This window comes from Bos indicus x Bos taurus, chromosome 3 (genome assembly GCF_003369695.1).
Source record: "Bos indicus x Bos taurus breed Angus x Brahman F1 hybrid chromosome 3, Bos_hybrid_MaternalHap_v2.0, whole genome shotgun sequence".
Lineage (NCBI taxonomy): Eukaryota > Metazoa > Chordata > Mammalia > Artiodactyla > Bovidae > Bos > Bos indicus x Bos taurus.
Window position 1 is genome coordinate 109,581,618 of NC_040078.1, and position 22,661 is coordinate 109,604,278.

The 22,661-nt window shown below is 49.1% G+C and overlaps 1 protein-coding gene across 2 annotated transcripts in view; it reads left to right on the plus strand.

Annotated features, from left to right (window-relative positions):
• Positions 1-22,164, plus strand: part of OSCP1 (organic solute carrier partner 1) — a 30,741-nt gene extending 8,577 nt beyond the window's left edge. For both annotated transcript variants that reach the window (XM_027537808.1, XM_027537809.1), the window contains 9 exons: positions 2,059-2,213; positions 7,166-7,333; positions 7,872-7,952; positions 15,725-15,828; positions 16,749-16,877; positions 17,420-17,489; positions 18,988-19,127; positions 20,058-20,121; positions 20,368-22,164. In XM_027537808.1, coding sequence (XP_027393609.1) covers positions 2,059-2,213; positions 7,166-7,333; positions 7,872-7,952; positions 15,725-15,828; positions 16,749-16,877; positions 17,420-17,489; positions 18,988-19,127; positions 20,058-20,121; positions 20,368-20,484 — 1,028 coding nt within the window. In that variant the 3' untranslated portion in view covers positions 20,485-22,164. The remainder of the gene's footprint in view (positions 1-2,058; positions 2,214-7,165; positions 7,334-7,871; positions 7,953-15,724; positions 15,829-16,748; positions 16,878-17,419; positions 17,490-18,987; positions 19,128-20,057; positions 20,122-20,367) is intronic.
• Positions 22,165-22,661: the final 497 nt, after the last annotated feature.

Genomic DNA, 22,661 nt, shown 5'->3' on the forward strand with positions numbered 1-22,661 from the left:
AGAGCTGGACACGACTGAAGTGACTTAGTAGCAGCAACAGCAGCAGCAGCTTGCTTGTTTAGGTCGAAGGCCAAAGGCCATGCTTGAGGCAAACCCAGAAGGGTTCCTGGGTCTCCAGGCTGTGCACAGTAGGGAGAGGTTAGTGCACTTTGAATGCACGCTGGCCTGGACTGAAACTGTCCCATATGAGGGATACCCTGTGTTGGTAATGGATCTGCTTCTTCCTCACTGACGGGATGGGGTCTAGAGTAAAATACAGAGGTCAAGTGTGAGTCCAGTACTTCCGAAAGCAGTCACACTCACTCAGTTTGTTCTTTCATGTCAGGGTGGGAGTGGGGAGAGGGGGTGTTTCCCTCCCCGCCTTGCTCTATAACCCTTCCATTTAAGATTTAAGTACAGCTAGCCCTCAGCTCCCCACTTCTCCCCAAAACTGCTCTTTGAGATGCTTTAAAATGCTGGCCTGAGCCCTCAGGGTACTTCTGTCGGTTACTTACAGGTAGAAAGAGTGTCTGAAATCATGACCTTGCTTCACTGTCTAAGATACAAGGGTGACCGTGGGTCACCTGCTGTGTCCTTTGTGTGGCAAGAGGAGAGATCTGTATCTTTCAGCAATAATCACTCACGTGATTTTGTGTCATTATTTTAAGTACCCAGTTTTCTTTCAGATTTTAATTACTATGAATGTATAGTCTCAGCATCCATATACAGTCACCTTTAGGCAGGAATATATCTGGATTAATTAAGAATAATCTGCATTCAACCATATCTGTTTCTATTTCTTGTACCAAATGGTTTTCCTAGCCCTCAAATGATGTTATTTGAGTACCACAAAATATCTAAATGAATGAGTGAATGAAGACCTAGAATTAGAGATACTTAGCTTCCCTGGTAGCTCAGCTGATAAAGAATCCGCTTGTAATGCAGGAAACCCCAGCTCAATTCCTGGGTCAGGAAGATACCCTGGAGAAGGGATAGGCTACTCACTCCAATATTCTTGCCTGGAGAGAACCCGCATGGACAGAGGAGCCTCGCAGGCTACAGTCCATGGGGTTGCAAAGAGCTGGACACAACTGAAGCAACTAAGCACACTAGGACCTTTTATTCTTGCCACCGGGACATTTTCCATCTGAACAACAGTATGGGACATATCACTACCGTATGATGTCAATATTATAGAGCATATAGAGAAATTAAGACATCCTTAAATGGTGTTATGGAGAAGGAAATGGCAACCCACTCCAGTACTCTTGCTTAGAAAATCCCACGGACAGAGGAGCCTGGTAGGCTGCAGTCCATAGGGTCGCGAAGAGTTGAAGAGTCGGGCATGACTAAGCGAATTCACTTTCACTTTTACTTTTCACTTTCATGCATTGGAGGAGGAAGTGGCAACCCACTCCAGTGTTCTTGCCTGGAGAATCCCAGGGATGGGGGAGCCTGGTAGGCTGCCGTCTATGGGGTTGCACAGAGTCGGACGCGATTGAAGTGACTTAGCAGCAGCAGCAGCAAATGGTGTTAATCTGAAGTACACATCTTGTAGAAACACTAGAAGGAATTTTAATCTCTAACCAGTGGGTAGGCCCTGTGTCTATTTTTGTAAACTGTTTTGAAGAAGAAAAAAAAAAAAGTCAATTACCATTATAGGTCCCATTTTATAAAATTTAAAGTAAAAATGATATAGACTTGCTAAACAAACAAAAAAGTGATGTTGTTTCTCATTTTGAGGTGGATATCTAATCTGCAATGCTAATAGAAGTCTTTTTTAAAGAAAGAATAAACATGTTCTCTATCATCAAGTGAAACGTTGTGTGTGAAGGTGGTTTGAACCACAGCACACTGCCACGTGTATGTTTGCCTTACGATGGGCTCAGAAGGCACTCTGGACCCTGCTTTCCACTGGGACACACGTGGGGTTTCTCCCCAAGAAGCAGGTCTCCAAGCACGCTGCATCCCCATACCACATAGGCCCTGCCCCTGCACTCCATCTGCACACAGGGAGCATTTCCTGAGGAAAGCTTCCACCAATGCTTTGCTCACCTGCATCCTCTCTTGTCTCGACAGTTATGAATGACATCATTTCAACCATGTTCAATCAAAAGTTCATGGACGAACTGTTCAAACCCCAAGAGCTCTACTCCAAGAAGGCCCTGAGGACCGTCTACGACCGCCTGGCTCACGCCTCGATCATGAGACTGAACCAGGCCAGCATGGATAAGGTAAGCAGCTGCCTCCGTCCCCAGGGCTGCGTTTCTTATGGATTACCACAGACTGGAGTCCCAGGAGATGATGTGCGCAGCGGTGCATGGCCCTGGGCTGCGTTTCTTGTGGATTACCACCGGCTGGAGTCCCAGGAGATGACGTGTGCAGTGGTGCATGGCAAAAGACAGGCACGTGTAACCATGGCTTATTCTTGAGTTTCAAGTTGGGAAGGACCCCAGAAGTCATCCGCACCAACCCCTCTGTTCAGTTCAGTTCAGTCTCTCAGCCATGTTCAACTCTTTGTGACCCCGTGGACTGCAGCACACCAGGCTTCCCTGTCCATCACCAACTCCTGGAGCTTGCTCAAACTCATATCCATCAAGTTGGTGATGCCATCCAATCATCTCATCCTCTGTCGTCCCCTTCTCCTCCAGCCTTCAACCTTTCCAAGCCTCAGGGTCTTTTCCAGTGAGTCAGTTCTTCGCATCAGGTGGCCAAATACTGGAGCTTCAAAGCCCTCTGTAGTTTATTAAGCCATTATATATATCACCCACCGAGACTGCGGGTCTGCATGTCCACATTTAGATTGTGAGGGACAGGGAGGCCTGACATGCTGCAATCCACGGGGTCACAAAGAGCCAGGCTCGACTGCGTAAACAATACCAATCCAATCCAAGCACCCAGCCCTGCTTAATTCTGCTTCCTTCTTAACAGATCTCGGCCCTGCACGCCAGGCATTTTTTAAAGAGCAAATTCAAAACCACTCAGTCTCTACTTCTAATGTAAACATGTCTGTTTCTTTGTAGAACAATTTTTTAGGGTACTGATTTTAAAAGGAATAATTCCAAATAAATAATGTCAGAGAACAGATAGATCTCCTGTTCATCAGAATTCCAGACACTTTATATACATGCCCCGCCCTCAGGGAGAGAGAGCAGAACTCCCCACTCCTTGAATGTGGCTGCGATTGGTGACTTCCTTCCAAGGAAGACAGTATGCAAAGCGGGGGAGGGGGACAACTAACTTCTCAGTGGAGAAACATGGCAAATATTACCTCAACCAGGAGGTAACATCAGCAGTGATAAGCCATGTGGCCGTACCCTGGTATGACAAGATGAGAATAACGCTTTGCCTCTGTGATCTTCCTCCCCAAAACCCACAACCCCAGGCTGATCATGAAGAAAAACAGCAGGCAAATACCATTCGGAGGTCATGTTAAAAAAATACCTGACCTGTCATCGAAATTGTCAAGGCCACCAAAAACAAGGAAAACTAGAGAAACCGTCACAGCCAAGAGGAGCCTAAGGAGCCATGATGACTTAAATAGAATGTGGGAAATGGAACTGAAATAGGACATTAGGAGAAACTAATCTGAATAACAAGGCTTCCCTGATAGCTCAATTGGTAAAGAATCCACCTGCAATGCAGGAGACCCCGCTTCGATTCCTGGGTCAGGGCAATCCCCTGGAAAAGGGATAGGCTACCCACTCCAGTATTCTCGGGCTTCCCTTGTGGCTCAGCTGGTAAAGAATCTTCCTGCAATGCGAAATAATGTTAATAAGAATCCCTTTTCAAGTCCCTTTATTATGTGAATTTCTATAAATCATGAGGACTGACAGTGGGTGCCAGGTGTGCAAAAAGCAACACTGTCTCAGTGCTGGCACCTGGAAACCTCAGGGAGACAGACTGCCTTCAACTGTGCCTTCTTCAGTTCAATTCAGTTCAGTTCAGTCACTCAATCGTGTCCGACTCTTTGCGACCCCATGAATCGCAGCACGCCAGGCCTCCCTGTCCATCACCAACTCCCGGAGTTCACTCAGACTCACGTCCATCGAGTCAGTGATGCCATCCAGCCATCTCATCCTCTGTCGTCCCCTTCTCCTCCTGCCCCCAATCCCTCCCAGCATCAGAGACTTTTCCAATGAGTCAACTCTTCGCATGAGGTGGCCAAAGTACTGGAGTTTCAGCTTCAGCATCATTCCCTCCAAAGAAATCCCAGAGCTGATCTCCTTGCTGTCCAAGGGACTTTCAAGAGTCTTCTCCAACGCCACAATTCAAAAGCATCAATTCTTCGGCACTCAGCCTTCTTCACAGTCCAACTCTCACATCCATACATGACCACTGGAAAAACCATAGCCTTGACTAGACGGACCTTTGTTGGCAGAGTAATGTCTCTGCTTTTGAATATGCTATCTAGGTTGGTCATAACTTTTCTTCCAAGGAGTAAGCGTCGCCCTCTTGCCTCCTGCCAATTACCTTTAGAAAGTTACTTTAGCTCCCTGAGCTTCCATCTTCTCATCTATAAAATGGGGATAATAAAAGCTGCTTCATTAGTTAGAGGGAGGATTAAGTGAGAAACATACATAATGACAGAAGAAAGATAAATGTTCAGTATCTTCTCCTCTCTGCTTCTTCATCTCCCTCTGCCTTTAAGAAAGTTTAGGTTTCCATTGAGATATGACACAGGATTTAGAAACAAAAAACCTGGGTTAGAGTCCTAGTTCTACCAATGGCATGCATGCATGCTAAGTCGCTTCAGTCGTGTCTGACTCTGTGCGACCCCATGGACAGCAGCCCACCAGGCTCCTCTGTCCACAGGATTCTCCAGGCAAGAGTACTGGAGTGGGTTGCCATTTCCTTCTCCACTACCAATGGCTATGAGACTCAATTCACTGAATAACTCTGAACTTTGATTTCTTCATCTTATACCTGTTTTTATACTTTATTCCTAGCACAGTGTCCTGTACACAACAGGTACTTAATGTTTGATGATGATGGCTGAGAGTCTCAAATCTACGTCTCTAGTATTAGACAAGCCTGCACACGCATGCACACACACACACACACACACACACACACACACACACACAGACCAAGACAGCTCCTGCTGTATGTCGCTTTCTCTTTTTTAATGTTATTATTGGATATAATTGCTTTACAGTGTTGCGTTAGTTTCTTCTGTACAACAAAGTGAGGCAGCATATGTTTACGTACATCTCCTCCCTTTTGAGCCTCTCTCCCGCCACCCCACCCCTCTATGTAGGCAGGCACTTTCTAAGTGAAATGTCTAGCTGCATGTTGGAGAAAGGAGATCACGGAGAGGGTTCTAGCAAGTGCTTCAGGATCCGACTGTCTTTAGTTTCAAATCTCACCCTGCTACTTTTTACCAGCTGTGTGAAATTGGGCACGTTTTTTCATTTTTAAACCTGGTATAATACCTACCTCGGTATTCTTGCCTGGAGAATCCCATGGACAGAGGAGCCTAGCAGGCTATAGGTCTATAGGGTCACAAAGAGTCGGACACGACTGAGCGACTGAACTGAACTGAACACACATGTAGAGTTCTTGTGAAATTAAATGGGATTAGTTGAGGCCATGCACATCCGTGTGCTCCGCAAAGCACTCGGGTGGTTTAACTTTCAGTCCTGCCTCAGACATGTCCGTACCTTCTCTCCCAAACTTGCCTCCAGCAGCAGCGTCACGTAGCATCATGCATCTCGCAGGCACCACGTTGAAAACGCTGTGGTCAATTTGGACAGCCCTCATCTTCGTCCCCCAGATCCAGTCAGGCAGTCAACGTGCACTAACAAACAGCTTTTCTCCTGAGTGTCACAGTCTCTTCTTTCCCCTGCCTCATCCTTCCCCGCCATCTTCCTTCCAGGCCTTCCATCCGGGTTTCTCCAACAAAATTTCTTTCTTTCATACGATCATGTTATTGCCACCCTCCTAGGAGCCAGGCACCAGCTGACTGCCCTCACTCCAGCTTCTCCCTTCTCGCACATCTCATCATGGCCAGACTCACTAATCTTGTTTAATTACCACTTTTATCACATCAGCGCAGAAAATTTCAGTAGCCCCCTAATTCCTACCTCATCTAGTCTAAATTATTTTGTGCATCTTTCAAAAACGTTTAATATTCTAACCTTGCCATAATTATCCAACTTTATTTCCCACCACCCCCAACACAAACCATCCCCTCCAGTCAGGCTGTTCTACTCTTTCTCCCAGGAAAACAGCACACCCACGGCTTGCCTCCGGACCCTCAAGCATACTGTTCCCTACCACCCGAATGCCTTTTTCCTCCCTTACCCAGTTGGAACCCTGCCTCAAGTCTGTATGAGGCCCACTTCTCCCACAAAGCCCATCGTGACCACTGTGGTCCTCGCCAGCGTCACCTCTGATCTTCATGAAAGGTCATACCATTCGTGGAGCTTGTTGATGTCCCATTAAGTTCCATTATTCATTTAATGCAGTCATAGAACCTCAGTCTTGCCATTTTGACATGTGTTTTCTCATTTACACCTCTCAGCAGTTCTGCAACGTTGAGGAATTAGGGCATACTTTTTACACATGAGAAAACTCAGGCTCAGAGAGGCAAAGAGACTTGGCCAGGGCCATCCAACAAACCTGAGCTTCCCAGGTGGCTCAGTAGGTAAAGAGTCTGCAATGGAGGAGATGCAGGTTCGATCCTTGGGTCAGGACAATCCCCTGGAGTAGGAAAGGGCAACCCACTCCAGTATTCTTGCCTGGAAAATCCCTTGGACCAGGGATCCTGGCGGGCTACAGCCCACACCGGGGGTTGCAGAGAATCAGACACAGCTGAGCGCAGCAGGGCAGCAGCACATCCACATCTGTGGCAAGGAGGGCTCAAACTGGGGCTTGTATTCTCCAAGCCCAGCACCCAGTCCCGGGCCCCACAGCTGCCCGTATTGTTTCATATTCGTTCCATCAGCACCACGCGTAAGCTGACCGGACACTCTGGTTTGCCCAGGAACGTCCCGATTCACTGCTGTTGCCCCAGCTTGTGACCGCCACCCCCTTTCGCTCTCATCAGTGTCTTGGTTTGCATGATGTGGTCACTGAGCTGCATGGTAAGCGCTGAATTGTTTCCGGTACTGAATCACTGTTGGAGGTTTGAGGCCTGCCTTTATATAAGGTCCGTTTCTTTTGTTCACGTGTGGGTTGGCAGCTCTATGACCTGATGACGATGGCTTTCAAGTATCAAGTGTTGCTGTGTCCTCGTCCCAAGGATGTGCTGCTGGTCACTTTGAATCACTTAGATGCCATCAAGGGACTCATCCAAGATTCCCCAACCATCCTTCATCAAGTGGACAAGACGTTTCGGCAGCTGACTGACGTAAGCGGGCTGTCGGCGCACCTCCTCTCAGCCCCCAGTACTCATTCCCATTCCCCTGTTAAGGACAGGCAGGTTCTATGCCAAAGGAAACAGGACAGGGAATGACCCAGCCGGCCACTGTCCCAGAAAGTTCCACAATCCACAGGAATCCATTTTGGTAACACAAGAGATGTTGTCATCTTATACCCTCTCACTGGGGCCTTCATACCCGGGAAAGCGGAGGCACAGAACATTGCAGTTCTTGCCTAACTTTTCTGAAGGGAGTCGGTAGTAGATATTCTGTGGAATCTTGGGGAACAGGAGAGGCAGAATGTGCCCCGCTCAGTGTGCTGCGGTGGGGTTTGCCCCTTGGGTGGATGGGGGGTAGGGTGGGGTGCGGGTGGTATTCCCCTCCTGCCCCTCCACCCCGCCCAGCAGCTGAGTCTTCTCCTTGCCCTCTGGCTCCATCTCTGGGCACCCACCACCCCCCGCTCCCCCCACCACAGTCTCCCATCTCACTTCTGAAAGCAGAATGCCTGTTTCTGCTTTGCCTGCACAGATATACGGGGGCCTCTCTGCAGGGGAGTTCCAGCTGATCCGACAGACACTCCTCATCTTCTTCCAGGACCTGCACATCCGGGTGAGTGAGTGGGTGACCCGGGAGTGCCCTGCACTGCCGCCCTTGCGAGACAGGGCGCAAGTCGTCAGGGCAGACCAAGACTGGGATTCCGCCCCATTAGCACATCCTCGGTGTTTGCTTCCGTGATGATCAACTGTCTGATGATAAATCTCAGCGGGTTTTCAAGGGACCGAGCAGGACAGTGATGCCACATTCCCTCCCAGTTACCTTCTGTATGTTTCTTTAGAATATGGCTTCTTCCCTTGCTTCTCCAGGCTCCCAGTCTGATCTCAACTCCAAAACCTTTTCCCGAGCCTTTATTGCCTTGACTTGTCCAGCATCTGAGCTGTCAGGAGGCGGCCCTCTTGCTCCAGGGAACAGTCCCCATCTCGGCCGGCCCTAACCTCTCCCATCTCTCCGTCTTTCAGTCCTTGCTCCCCTCCTTCTGTCTCCAAGCCTTTCCCCTTCTGGCTTTACCCACCCCCTGCTCTTGAATCACTTTCCCCCCCACTTTGGCTGCCAACTAACTCCTCTATCTGTGGTGACTCCTACTTCTAACCTCTGCACCCCCCTTACCCCAGCCCTGCCATCAAGACCCACATCGCCACCTGCTTCTAAAAAGTTCCCCCAGTGCCCACAGCCTCATGTGTGCAGCTAAACGAGTCTCCAGAATTCAAGTCCTGCCTAACTTCCTGGTTTCTTTTGAGAGGACCGCCATTCCCTCACTCATTTGGCTCAGCCCCAGACCATCACACCTTTGGTTTCCCTTCTCTGATCTTCATCTGATTGTGTCTGCAGCCCATCGAGTCTGCCTCTTCAATGTCCACGCCCTCCTGTCCACTCCGGTCGCTCAGCTCAGGCCTTCATACTTTTTGTTGGCCCTTGCCTCGCAGTTGACGCGACCACCTCTTCTCACACCTGCTCCAGACAGTTCTACACTCCAAGTTTGAAAACCCACATTCCTGAGCTTCTGACTTTGGGGCCGGTCTCTCTTGGCCAGGACTTTGTTCCTTCCCGTAATTTAGCACACTGATATGGGAAAGACACCCACAGTGAGCCAGGCACTAGAGTCAGGCACTCCCGTTTGAATCCCAGCTCCAGCACAGCTCCGTGACCTTGGGCAAATTACTTCCCTGAGGCTTTAGTTTCACCATCTAAAGTGACAGTGAAAGTGAAGTCGCTCAGTCGTGTCCGACTCTTTGCGACCCCATGGACTGTAGCCTATCAGGCTCCTCTGTCCATGGGATTTTCCAGGCAGTAGTACTGGAGTGGATTGCCATTTCCTTCTCCAGGGGATCTTCCTGACCCAGGGATCGAACCCGGGTCTTCCACAAAATTGTGGAAATGATAATACCTGATTTAGAGTTTGTCAGGGGGATTAAGTAAGGCATCACATGTAACATATGTATTTGCATATATACATGTTTGAGTGAACTCTGGGAGTTGGTGATAGACAGGAAGGCCTGGCGTGCTGCAATTCATGGGGTTGCAAAGAGTTGGACACAACTGAGCGACTGACCTGAACTGATGTGTGTGTATATATACACACACACTACCGAGTGCTTCTGGCAGGAGGGACAGGACCCTGGTCGTGGTGGTTGCCTCCTGGGGGCGGGGAAGTGCGTGGAGGACAGGGATGCAAAAGAGACCTACTTTCCCTTGTATACTCTTTGAACTTTTTTTTTTTTTTTGGCCACATTGTGAAGCTTACAGGATCTTAGTTTCCCCAACCGGGGATCAAACCCGTGCCCCCTGCAGTGGAAGCACAGTGTCCTAACCAGTGGGCCAGCAGGGAAGTCCCGCTCTTTGGACTTTTTGAATTTTGTACATGTTCATGTGTAACATATTCACAAACAGAAATATTTTTTTAAAAAAAGAGAAATAGGGACCACTGCAGAGGGTGCAGGTTCAACTCCAGATCGGGGAACTAAGATCCCCCATGCTGTGCAGTATGGCCAGAAAATAATAATAATATTAAATCCAAAAAAAAAGGAAATAAATAAAATATATTTAGAACCTTGTTATTTCCCTCCTATGAACAGGGAAAGATAAATTGATGACAATGCTGAGGCCAATTTTATTTTTAACCCTCATGAATAATTTCATTTGCTATGGATGGAGCAATAATAACATCAATGTAAATCAAGATCTCTAATAGTCATCAATTGAAATTAAAAATGTGAAAGTACAAATAAGATTAAGTTTTACATTACTTTAAAATATTGAAAACCCTGCTGTCAAGCCTGTGCATATTTGGACAATATTTTATGGATCGTTGTAATATAAGCAGCCATATTGATTTCTCAGTTCTGGCGAGATGAAATTCATTATGATGAGAAGACTCCTAATAATAAGTCTATAACAAAATCATTAAAACATATTAAACCACAAACTACATTAAGCTTTAATTGCTAAATGGACAGGCAATAAAACATCAGAATGTTCATCAAGAGAAATAGGAATCACATATCCTGACATTACTCAGCCACTGGTCTGTAACATCTGGCTGCTTTTCCAAATCTGGCCTTTAATGGTATTTCTGCTCAGCTGCTCTTTATGATTGCCTATACAGATTTTCTCTGTGTTCGAAACAGTCTTGGTAGTTTTTAGATTGTTTAGCAAAACCAACCAACTAAATCAAGAAAACACAGCTCTGACCTAACATTCCCTTGCTCATTGTTTAACCAAAGCAAATACAAGACTCCACATCCTAACGTCCAGAGCTTTCTGTGATATCACAAAGCAACCTGACTGGGACTGTCCTGGCAGTCCAGTGACCAATACTCTGCACTCCCAATGCAGGGGGCCCAGGTTCCATCCTCAGGGAACTAGATCGTGCACGCCACAGCTGAAGGTCCTATGTGCCACAGCTAAGACCCAGAGCAGCCAAATAAATGATAAGTAAAGATTTAAAAACAAAAGCAGCCTGAAGTGGCCTTAGTATGGTCCAGGCCCTGACCTGTGCCCTGGGCCCAAGAGGCTGCGCAGAGACTGATTCCATATGGAATCAGAGCAGTTATGTGCAGGCATCTCAAGTCCCAACCCCTTCAGCCCTCTGGAGCGCCTTCAGAGTTGCCTCCTACAGGGTAGACCCTCCGGTCACCCACCCTCTCCCGAACGCCCCTCCGCGTGCATGCATCTTCTATCACGGACTTTCCTCCTGTGCTTCCACTGTTCCAGTTGGCAAACATCACTCCATCTTCACCTCTTCACAGCCTGGTCCTCACATCTCCACTCCATTATCCACTCCACTTGGAAACACTGCATCCCTGGAAAACTAGTCTGTCTAACAAATATGTACTGAGTGCCTGCTCCACTCCAGGTCATTTTCAGTCCTGAGATATAGAAGTGAACAAGGCAGAGGCCCTGCCCTGAGAAGGCTCCATGCCAGTAGGAAGAAACCACGAGGACACGTTAAGTTGTGTTCCAGTTCTGATAATTCTCAGGAAGATGGCCTTATAGGAGGGAACTGGGATGGGATGTTGCTTCCGACCAGCTCTGTCCAACAGAGCTTCCTGTCATGATGGAAATGTTCTGTATCCATGCTGTCCACTGAGAGAGCCACTAGCCCCATAGGGCTGTTGGGTACTTGAAACATGGCTCATCAGACAGAGAAACTGAGCTGTTAATTTAATCTAAATTTAAATAGTCACACTTGACTAATAGCTACCTTACTGGACAATATATCCTTAGATGGTAGAGGCAAGGACAGCCTTTCTGAGGACAGACATTTCAGCTGAGAGTATAACTAACAAAGATCTCAGGGAAGAGCTTCTAGCCTGAAGGGACAGCGAGTTCAAAGACCATTAAGTGGGAAAAGCACGAAGCGCCCCATGGACAGAGAGAAAGGCTGTGTGAACAGAGCATGTCTAGGCGGGGGCAGTACTCAAATAAAGTTAACCACCTAGGTAGGGTGAGTGCTCACTGAGCAGGAGATGCCAGTCATGAATAAACTGGTTCTTACCTACCAGGTGACTTAGCTTTAGATTCTAGTAAGGACTTTATCCTAAGAGTAAAGAAAAGATCTGGAGGATTTTAAGATGAACTGATAACATGATCTGACTTGGATCTGGAAAATGAACTAAAAGAGGTAGGCCAGCAGTTACAAAATCTAGGTAAAAAATGAGATCCAGGTAAAAAAGGAAAGCACTTGGACTAGGTGTTTGCTCTGGAGATCATGAAAAATATTCACATACTCACCTTCAGGGCAGGGTCAATAAGATTTACTCAGAGATTGGATGTGGGGAATGAGGGAAAGAGGAATGAAGAACAGCTCCTAGGTTGCTGGTGCCATTTTCTGAGTTGGGGAAGGACGGAAGGGAAGGATATTTGAGTAGAAAAAATCGTTCTGTTTACGCTCGATTTGCTCTCTGAGTAGCAGAGTCAAGCAGGTAGCTGGATGTCTAAACCTGGAGCTCAGAGGGGAGAGGAAAGCCGGAGGCGTGACGTGGGCATCCTAGCATGCAGCAGAGAGGCTGTATGCAAAGTCTTCTCGCCACCTGAAGGCGGCCGGTCATTTCCTTCATCCACAGGCAGGCTGCAAGAAGCAGGGTTGGCATTCTACCAGCTTCCCCCTCCCTTTCAGATCATTATTTTCCTGCCTACACAAACTTAGCCCTCCTCTTATAAGGCCAGACCAGCAACCATCACACCGTCCAAAGCCCCACAGTCAGCCCTCACTGTTGAAACAAACTGTGAAGTCACTCACCCACATTCCCCAAGCATTTACATCCCTGGCTCACTTCCTCCCGGCCACCTGAATCCCGCCATCATGCTGGGGAGTGTGGGCACTCATGGAGCATTCAGCACGCTAGCCCCGCAGCTCCACAACCTTCATTCCCTCTTTCCATAGGAAACACGTGTCCTGCCCTCAGGACCTCCTCAGAGAAGGGAACGTGCACTAAGTGCCTTATGGATGTTTGATTCTGACCCAGAAAAGAGAGGACACTGTGGGGCATGGCCACCTCTACCTAAGAGCATCAGGGCGTCTGCACAGAGGATCCGAGAGCTTTAAAAGAAAGAGGTTTTCCCCAGGACCATGGGAAAACAAGAGGAGGGGTTAAGAGGACACCACCTTGCAAAGCACCTTCAGGTGACTACCCGGCGTGACGGGCAGTGCAGGGGTCAGAAGGCTGCCTCGGGCTCGAGGAGGAGCACGGCTGCAGAGAGGAGCATGGGCCAGCTGGACATCGTCGGGCAGGCGGCTAAGCCAGTGAACCAGGAGAGGAACACGGTCAGAGAGGAGTTGAGAAGATTCTCTGTAGCAGCAGAGTGGAGGACAGATCCAACACAGATGAGAGCAGAGGCAGGGAGACTCTGCAGTCCCCAGGCTAGAGGTGGTGAAGGTCCGAGCTAGGGAGCAGGGCAGAGAGGAGGGGCCGGACACAGAAATGATCACTGGATGAGCAGGGCCTGGCCACTGAATAGCCATGGGAAGGTGGTGGGCGGGGGACTCAGATTGCTGACGTGGTGACCTGGTGGTGTCATTCAGGGGGATCAGATTAGGGAAGACGGATGGAGCCCTGTTCTGAGCAGGGTGAATTGCAGGTGCTTCCCATGGATCCGTGGACATATTTAATAGGCAGTGGGATTAGACGGGTCAGATGCCCAGGAAAGAAGACTGAGTGGAGGCTCCAGACCTGGGAGCCATCAGCACTGAGGTGAACACCGGTGTATGGGAAGAGAGGAGATTACCTCGGAATAAAAAGGGTGGAGTGAGAGGAACAGGGCACAGGAGAGTCACAGCTAAGCTGAGTGTCAGCAGAGGGGCTGGGCAAGCAGGCAGACCAAACAGTCCCCTCCAGCCAAGGGCAGATCTTCAGGTCAAACCCAGACACACACTTGACTAAATTTGTACATTTCGGGTCTATGACATAGTCACCCCTGTTAGAATTAACTAACCAGAAAGTCCAAAACAGGCATAAAGTCTCACTTCTCTCAGAATTTTCTTTCTCCTTGCTTGTATTCATATCCCGTGGTCACAGAATCTCAAGGTTAAAATGTCCTTAAAGCCAAACCCTCCAACCAAACCAGTGTACACACTTCTCCCAAAACATGCCTTTTTGCCCACCCATTGTGGCTCAGCTGGTAAAGAATCCACCTGCGGTGCGGGAGACCTGGGTTCGATCCCTGGGTTGAGAAGATCCCCCTGGAGAAGGGAAAGGCAACCCCACTCCAGTATTCTGGCCTGGAGAATTCCATGGACTGTAGAGTCCATGGGGTCGCAAAGAGTCAGACACGACTGAGTGACTTTCACTTTCACTTTCTGTGTTTCTGAAGTGTCTTCACACCCAGCATCCCCAGGCCCAGCTCCACACCCACAGTGGCCCCTGCCCACCCGCTCTGCCTGTGGTCACTCTCTTTGGTGGGCTCCTTTGTGTGTGCAGCATACTGCTCTTGACAGTGTCATCGTTTCTGCACTCTATGCTGTGTCCTGCGTCCAATCAGACTGTGATACTGAGACTGTTAGCTACCTCTCATCGGGCACTTATGTGTCAGGCTCTGTGGAAAGGACTTCTTGTTCATTACCTGATTTAGTGCTCAACTAACCCATTCAATAGGTTCTGTTACTATCCTCAGACGACCAAAGAGAAAGGTAGCATAACTTACCAAAAAACTCAGAGCCAAGGAGAGGCCCAGCTGAGCTGTGCGCCTGGACAGTGTAACGTCGGCAGGCCACGCTGCCAGCGTACAAATCCTCAGCACTTTGCACTTTCGCTGCCTTGCGTGCAACAGATGCTTATTCTTGGCAATGTTACTGATATAATCTTGTGGAATTTTAGAGTTTGAAGGAACCTTCAAGTTTATCTCACTTTACAGATGAGGAAGAAACTGATTTTTTTTTTTTTGGCCATGCTGTACAACTTGTGGGATCTCAGTTCCCCAACCAGAGACTGAACCCAGGCCCCCTGCAGTGAAAGCACCCAGTCTTAACCACTGGACTGCCAGGAAACTCCCCAATAAAACTGATGGGATTTAATTCAACCAACACCTCAATACAAGAGTGCATGAAGCAAGGAGGAGAAATAAGCATAGTGTGGGGTTTTGACTCACGTAGTAGACTTTCAGACTCTATGCCCGCTGGACCCACCCGGCCGGCCCCTCCTCACCAGTCCAGCAGTGGCTGAGAGCTTGCAGTCAGAAACACAAGGGTGTGAATCCTCAGCTCTGCCCCTTATGAGCTGGTAGGCCTGGAGGGAGTGTCAACCTCTGAGGAGATAATGAGGGTCTTAACAGCTCCAGCCTCAGAGCTATATAGAGAGTTTATAAGGAACCAAGGAATGGACATGGAATCTGGAGTCATCCTTGATTTTGAATCCTTCTGGGCAAGTCGCTTCACTCTCTGAACCCCAACCTCCTCATCGTGAAGGCAGGGGTCGCGCTATCCATGGGCTTCCCTGGTAGCTCAGCTGGTAAAGAACCTGCCTGCAATGCAGGAGACCCCGGTTCGATCCCTGGGTTGGGAAGATCCCCTGGAGGAGGGCATGGCAACCCACTCCAGAATTCTACCCTGGAGAATCCCCATAAACAGAGGAGCCTGGCAGGCTGCAGTCCACAGGGACACATGAGTTGGACACGACTGAGCGACTAAGCACAGCACAGCAGCACTACCTCCCTGGGAGGTTTGTTATGTGGCTCAAAGAGGTTCTGTTTGTAAAAACACTATACTCCGCAGTTGTTTGTCATGGTGTGTTTTTCTCTCGTCTTAAGCCATTACACACTTCCCATTCTCAGAATGCATATGTCTGTGGAAATATGCCAAGAAAATGACACCAAGTATTTTTTCCCCCCAGGTGTCCATATTTCTAAAGGACAAAGTTCAGAATTCCAGTGGTCGCTTCGTGTTGCCAGTGTCCGGGCCAGTCCCCTGGGGAACTGAAGTCCCTGGACTCATCAGGTGAATGAATGCTCAACAGTAATTGTCAGACCAGTGTTCAGGGGGCCGGGAAAGCAATATGTGGGCCGCCACATAGACTGCAGCCATGCTCGGCCCCTCCCTTTCTCCAGTTAAGCACAGCAGAGAGGAGGTAAGGTTTAATCCCAGCTTGTCACCTAGCAGATACTCCAAGATTTATTTCTTCATCTATTGAATGTTTACTGTGAGGATGAATATGATAATACTGTAATGCTCTAAAGTGCTACACACCACCCAGTACATAGCATATACTCAATAAATATTATTATCATTATTATTGTCTTACTATCACCCAGCTGGCGTTAGCGGTAAAGAATCCACCTGCCAATGCGGGAGATGCAAGAGACGTGGATTTGATCCTGGGTCTGGGTCGGGAAGATCCCCTGGAGTAGGAAATGGCACCCTGCTTCAGTATTCTTGCCTGGAAAATTCGACAGACAAAGGAGCCTGGCGTGCTACCGTCCTTGGGGCTGCAAAGTCAGATGCGACTGAGCGCACAAACCCGCACACACACACACACAGTTACATCAGCTAGCATCTTTATTTTGAAGCAGCATGTAAATTCCCTCTGGTCCCATAGTACAAAGAATACTGAAGCCTCCGGGGCTCTCCAGGCTTGGAGAGCGTGGCGTCACGTCCTGCTTTGTCTTTTTTTTTTAGTATTTATTTATTTGGCTGCATCAGGTCTTAGCTGTGGCGCGTGGGATCGCTTGTTGAGACACGGGCTCTCTACTTGGCGCACAGAGCGTGCAGGCTTAGCAGCTGTAGCGTGCGGGCTTAGCTGCTCTGTGGCATATGGGATCTTAGTTCCCCAACCAAGATTCAGACCCATGCGTTGCGCGGTGAGTTCCTAACCACTAGACCACCAGGGAAATCCCATCATGTCCTACTTTGTCTCGTAGAACATTCAACAACAAAGGCAAAGAAGTGAAGAGGACAGAATTTAAGCACGGCGGGAGCTACGTCGCGGCCCCCAAAGAAGGGTCTCTTGAGCTCTATGGAGACCGAGTCCTGAAACTGGGAACTAATATGTAAGCAAATTCTTCCTTCCCCAAATGAATTCCAGTGCAGCAGAGGTCCCTTCATTTAAAACACTGGCTTGACTTCTGCAGTGAAAAACCCCTGCTGACAATTGAAGAAATTTCCCCTTAGAGACACGGCAGGCAGGGCCCCCGCATTTCCAAAGGGCACCTCGGATCTTCCACCAGAAGGTAGATTAACAGGTCAAAAAGATAAATAACTTAAAATAGCCATACAAGAGAACTAGCCAAAACCTTTTAATGCAGTAGAGACCCAAAAGGCCTTGGCCTTCATGTACCGATCATGTTTTTTTCCAGAAATACACATTACTTTGCAAGAGGAAATATTGCCATACAGCTTCCTAGGTATTTTGATTTGGGAAGAAGCAAAACTTGAGTGGTTGACACCCACTTAGTTATAGTCTGTATCCCCAGCACCTTTCTGGATGCTTTTTGATACCTCAGAGTAAAAGCTATGCACTATATTTACGAGTTAGAAGGAAGTCAGGGTAAGAGGCCTGGACAATGTTTTCGTGGTTTTCCGTTGCCACCAGGTATAGCGTGAACCGGCCCGTGGAAACCCACATGTCTGCAGCATCAAAGAACTTAGCTTCACAGACGCAGGTGAGCTTCTGCCTCCCGTGTTTACCTTCAGAGCTAATTTCTAGATACCAGAGTCTGGACAGGGAGAAGGGAGGGGTCTCTAGAGTTCAGAGCTGGCCAAGGCTCCCTCCTTGTTTGCAGTCTTCTCCATTCCGCCTTACCCAGTACGCAGGTTTTTAATTATAGTTTCTCATGGAGACTTCCAGTGATCTGACTAATTAGGTAATTTTAAGCTTGTCTCCACCACCATAATTAAGCAGGAACCACACATAAGGACATGTGAAATAGCATTGTACCAGTGCTGTGAGGTCCGTGGCTGCTGAGTTCAGCACTTGTGTGTATTCTGATCGTTAAAATATCCCCTTTCCCTGCTTCCCTGGGTGATGATGTGAAAGTTGGGTTCAAAATGGGGTTTGGGTTCTCTGAATTCTTTTGTACAAATTTTCACTGAACTAGCTGTCATCTAGCTATAGGCCCCATGGACTATTCAGTTATGCTATAAACATTTATTGAACTGTGTCTATGGGTGGGGGGGGGCGTTCCCAGGACACAGAGCTGGCTTAGATTTGGTCCCATCCTGAAGGGCCTTGTAATACGCTAGGCTTATAAAGACAGCAATAGAAACAAATAACTATAACCTGGCGGAAGACAGAAGGTGAACTCACTGAGCATTCTGAGCAAAGAACTATGTCAGAACACATATCCTGTCCAGGGGGGTGGGAAGGAGCCCCCTGGACAGGGAACAAGAAGGCTTTTCGGAGGAGGGGACATTCAAGTGGGGCTCTGGAGCGAGGCAGATGCTAAACAGCTCAGAAGGAGAAAAAGACACACAAACCAAGATGACAGGACGAGCAAAGGCACCAGAGGCACGCTCCTGGGGGGAAGCAGGCAGTCAGCGTCCCTCTCGTGTAGCTGGATCATAAGGCGATAGCAGCAGTGGCCAGAGACCCGCCCAGACAGGCACACGGGCCTGATTCCAGAGGCAAAGCAGGGGAAAAGCCGGGTTAGAGAGAGCCAGGTAGGAGGAGGGTGCAGGCTGCAGTGGGGCCAGGCCATGAGAGAAGGAGCCACGGGAGAGAAGGGATTCGAGGGTGTGCTCACCGGTCACCACCGGAGGGCAGTGTGGTCGCTCCTGTGGAAGGAGTGCCCTTGGACCTGGAGGCTTCACCCAGGCCGCGCGGGTAAAGGCTGGGGAACTAGACTGCCTGAAGAGGAAGCAGTGTTCTCCTTCGAGGAGGAAGGTGGTTTGAGGAGAACGAGGATCCCTGGGGCCTTCCACTCATCTTGAAAGTGTGAGAATCTCTGGCTTGTCGCCTTGCTAGAGTCTCTCTGCTTCTGACACGGGCTATTTCTCTTCTGATTCTATTTCCTATGCTTCGTGTGGACCCAGTGCTTCCCAGAAATCATTTAGACAGTTACTGTTTTGCCTTGTTTTGAAATACCACCCTGGGTCTCTGGGGTATCAGCAAGGAATTGAATCACCTTCACGTGGCTAAAAATTATGAAATTGATTTTGCAGGAAAGCATCGTTCCAAACCCTCTTGCTAAAGAAGAGCTGAATCTCTTGGCCAGGCTGATAGGAGGCATGGAGATTCAGAAACCCAGTGGCCCTGAGCCAGGATTCCGGTTGAATCTCTTCACCACTGATGAAGAGGAGGAGTATGTTTTCAACCTGTTTCTTTAAAGACCTATGTAAAAATCCTAAGTGTGGTAAGAACCAAAAAATGACCATCAGAGACCAAATAAGTGGTTCTTATCACTTATAAACACAGATGTAAATAAAGTTCAAAAATGAAAGATCAGCAAACTCAACAACCTTAGTTAAAGAAGAACCCACTAGTATTAAATGGCCTGAATCTTTTGGATTTGTTCAAAAAGTAGCTCTTAACATTTTATTTAGCTCAGTTCAAGAGAATTGGAAGTCAAGATAATCATATTTTTAAAAAGACTGTTAAGAAACCAGAAGGAGATTGGAGCATGACATCTTCAGGATGAGACAGTCTCCCCCAGAACCAATAGTGGAGGTAATTCACTGAGACTTAGACAGTGCTTTACAGTTTCCAGGGAACGTTTGCATTCATTATCTCATGCGACTGTTCTCACAGCCATGTATTTGGGGTGGGGGTGGGTGCCTTCTCTTTCTCTCTCCTTTGGAGTGGCAGGCCCTGGGGGAAGTGTAGGGACCCAAGGATGGCACGTAACACCTGGGGCCTGACCTCAGGTGCTCCCAGCGCGGCAGGAGCACGAACACACGCCCAAGTCCCTCCAGCGCCATGTCACACACGCTCCAGTGAGGACACGGGGACTGACTTGGCCCCAGCAGATTAAAGAGGTTGCCAACTGAGCAGGGTCTCGGAGTTTGCCAAGCAGAGGAAGGGGAAAAGTTATTCTTGGCAGACTTTAGTACGTGCAAAAGCAGAGATATAAAAGGACTTGACCTCCTGGAGCGTAGGGTGTACTGGTTGGGGAGAGGGCAGAAAGTTGAAGAGAGAGAAAAAAATAGGTTACCAGATTATCAAGGACCAATGTGCCACACTGGCAGGGAGAAAAATCCTAACCTTTGACCCGTTTCTCGACCCTCTTGTACAGACAAGCAGCGCTCACCAGGCCAGAAGAGTTATCCTACAAAGTTATCAACATCCAAGCTACTCAGGTGCGTGCAGGCGATTATACAAGTCAAATCTTATTCCCCCCCCCACCCCGTTCTTATAATAACAATGAACTTCAAAGGCCCTCCCTCCTCCTCCTGTCTAATCAGCATGTAACATAGTCCCTATCCTGACAAACAGGCAGGAACCGAAGTGCATCCCAGGGGTGGGAAATGCACCACTAGCTGCACAGAGAGGCCGGCGTGCCCACACGTTTCTTCATTCCCTCCCTCCTCTCACTCCTCTCACAGGACCAGCAGACGAACCAGGAGCTGGTGCGGATCATGGGGGAGTTTGAAATCACGGACCAGTCAAGGCAGAGCTCCAGCAAGGGCGACGACTGGCTCGCCATGATGGATGAATTATAGCCGTGCTGACCAGGCGCCCCTCCCCCTGGAGAGAGGCCGCTTGATGAGGACCCCGGGGGTGCCCCCCAGGGAACCACACGATGCTGCTAGTTTTCTACTAAGTGAAGCCCTTACCCGCTTGCTCCCATTTCCGTCCTGATAAACTGTGCAGATCTGCCTCGGGGAGCACACTGTTCGGAAGGCAACACACATATCCATATTTTCAGCAAAATATACTCTGGCTTTGAAATTGGACCCTTCCCCATTTCCTTCCTGGTTTTATGGCACTCAGAGCATCTGGAGCCCAGAATCAGCAAGACGGTGCCCCTGTTGCCACCTTCATGACAAGCCTGGCTCAGGGGGGCCTGCCGCTCACAGATGCCCGTGGATCGTCACAAAATTTCAGAGCTTCCGGGACGTCTTCTGCCTTGTGAGTCTGACATAGTGGAAAAGGCAATCGCCTCAAACCGTCGGGGCCCAGTTTATACAGCCTGACACACTGGAAGCTGTCACCTCAGACGCAGAGGAAGCAAGGCCGTGACAGGGGACTCCTCCCGCGGGCCCCGCGCAGAGCCTGTGGGCGTCTGTGGTTCTCCGCACGTCTCTCCATCCATATGTGGTGTGGGCTTATCCCATATGGAAATGTGTTTGATCTTTAGCGTGATACGTCCTCCTTACCCCCAGAGTCTTCCTCTGCCACTTAGCGTTCTTGCCTTCTAAAGGCGCCCAGCGTGAGTTGCCATGACAGCCGTCTCCTCTGCTTCACCTTAGCGACCAAGCAGAGCTGTAAGCTGGACGTGCGGGAGGCACGTGGTGTACCGCTTTCCCTTCTGTGCACCAGATGAGTTAGTCAATACTTCCCTTGGCAGGATGCCAAAGTCTAATTTGGATCCATGAGAAATGTCTCAGGCCAGGGCTGCCCTCATTGCTTCAGGAAGGAGGGTCAGCCCTCCACCTCGTGTTCATTCTGGCCGAGTAACTGGCAGCTCGAGGTCAGCCAACATCCAGAGGTCAAGGTCCATTCAGTCTCCTGGAAGCAATATCCGGAACGGCAAAGGGTGGGAGAGGAACTGAGCTGAGCTGGTCACTGCCTGAGATTGAGCCAACCAGGATCACTCGGGACCCCTGCACCCTAGTAAGAGTGGAGACAAACATATTTCTGGAAAGCAAGGGTCAGGGTACCCATCCTTAGCTTACCCAAGGCATAGGGTTTGGATTTGTTGTTGCTGTTATTTAGTTGTGTCTGACTCTTTGAGACCCCATGGACGTAGCCTGCCAGGCTCTTCTGTCCATGAGGATTCTCCAGGCAAGAATACTGGAGTGGGCAGCCATGCCCTCCTCTAGAGGATCTTCCCCACAAAGGGATGGAACCCACATCTCCTGACTTAGCAGGCGGGCTCTTTACCACTGAGCCACCTGGGGACCCCAGACTGCTTCTTACAGGCTTACAAAGTGCCTTCAGTTTTAGTCTCTTGTAAGCAGACGACGAGTGCAGGGGAAGGCCCTGACCTGGGTCTGGCTGCCACCGCACTGTGACAGACCTGAACGCCACCATCTGCTCCCAGCGTGTCCTGGGGCCTTGGACATGGGCCGCAGGTGGCCGAGAGGCAGCCTCCTCCCTCCACCTATCCCAGAGCCATGCTGATGATCTCAAACCTCCCTGTTGTCTCAATGAATAAACAAGATACAGATCTCTGGTAAGGCAGCCTGGTGATGAAGCAATCTTTGAGTTTCATGTCTCTAGTCTTACACAGATGTTGAGAAAAACAAGTTTATTTGCATTGTGGCTTAGGGCACCCAGAAAAAGCAGGGGAGTTGGGAAGGGGCAAAGGAAAAAGAAGATAAGGATTATTCTGGCAAGAATCTGGACTGAGTACTGACAAGGCATCATTGTTCATTTAACACCTGGCTTTGGGGTGTGAGGGCTTCCCTGGTGACTGCCATGCAGGAGACCCAGGTTCGATCCTTGGGTTGGGAGGATCCCCTGGAGGAGGGCATGGCAACCGCTCCAGTATTCTTGCCAGGAGAATTCCATGAAAAGAGGAACCGGGCGGGCTACAGTCCACAGGGTCGTAAAGAGTCAGACATGACTGAGTGACTAACCCTTTCACCTGGGTTCTGAGGCTGTTACACAGCACTGCCCAGTTCGCTCCAAGGGAAAGGGCACCAGGATCCCCATCCCTGCCCCGAATTTGCCA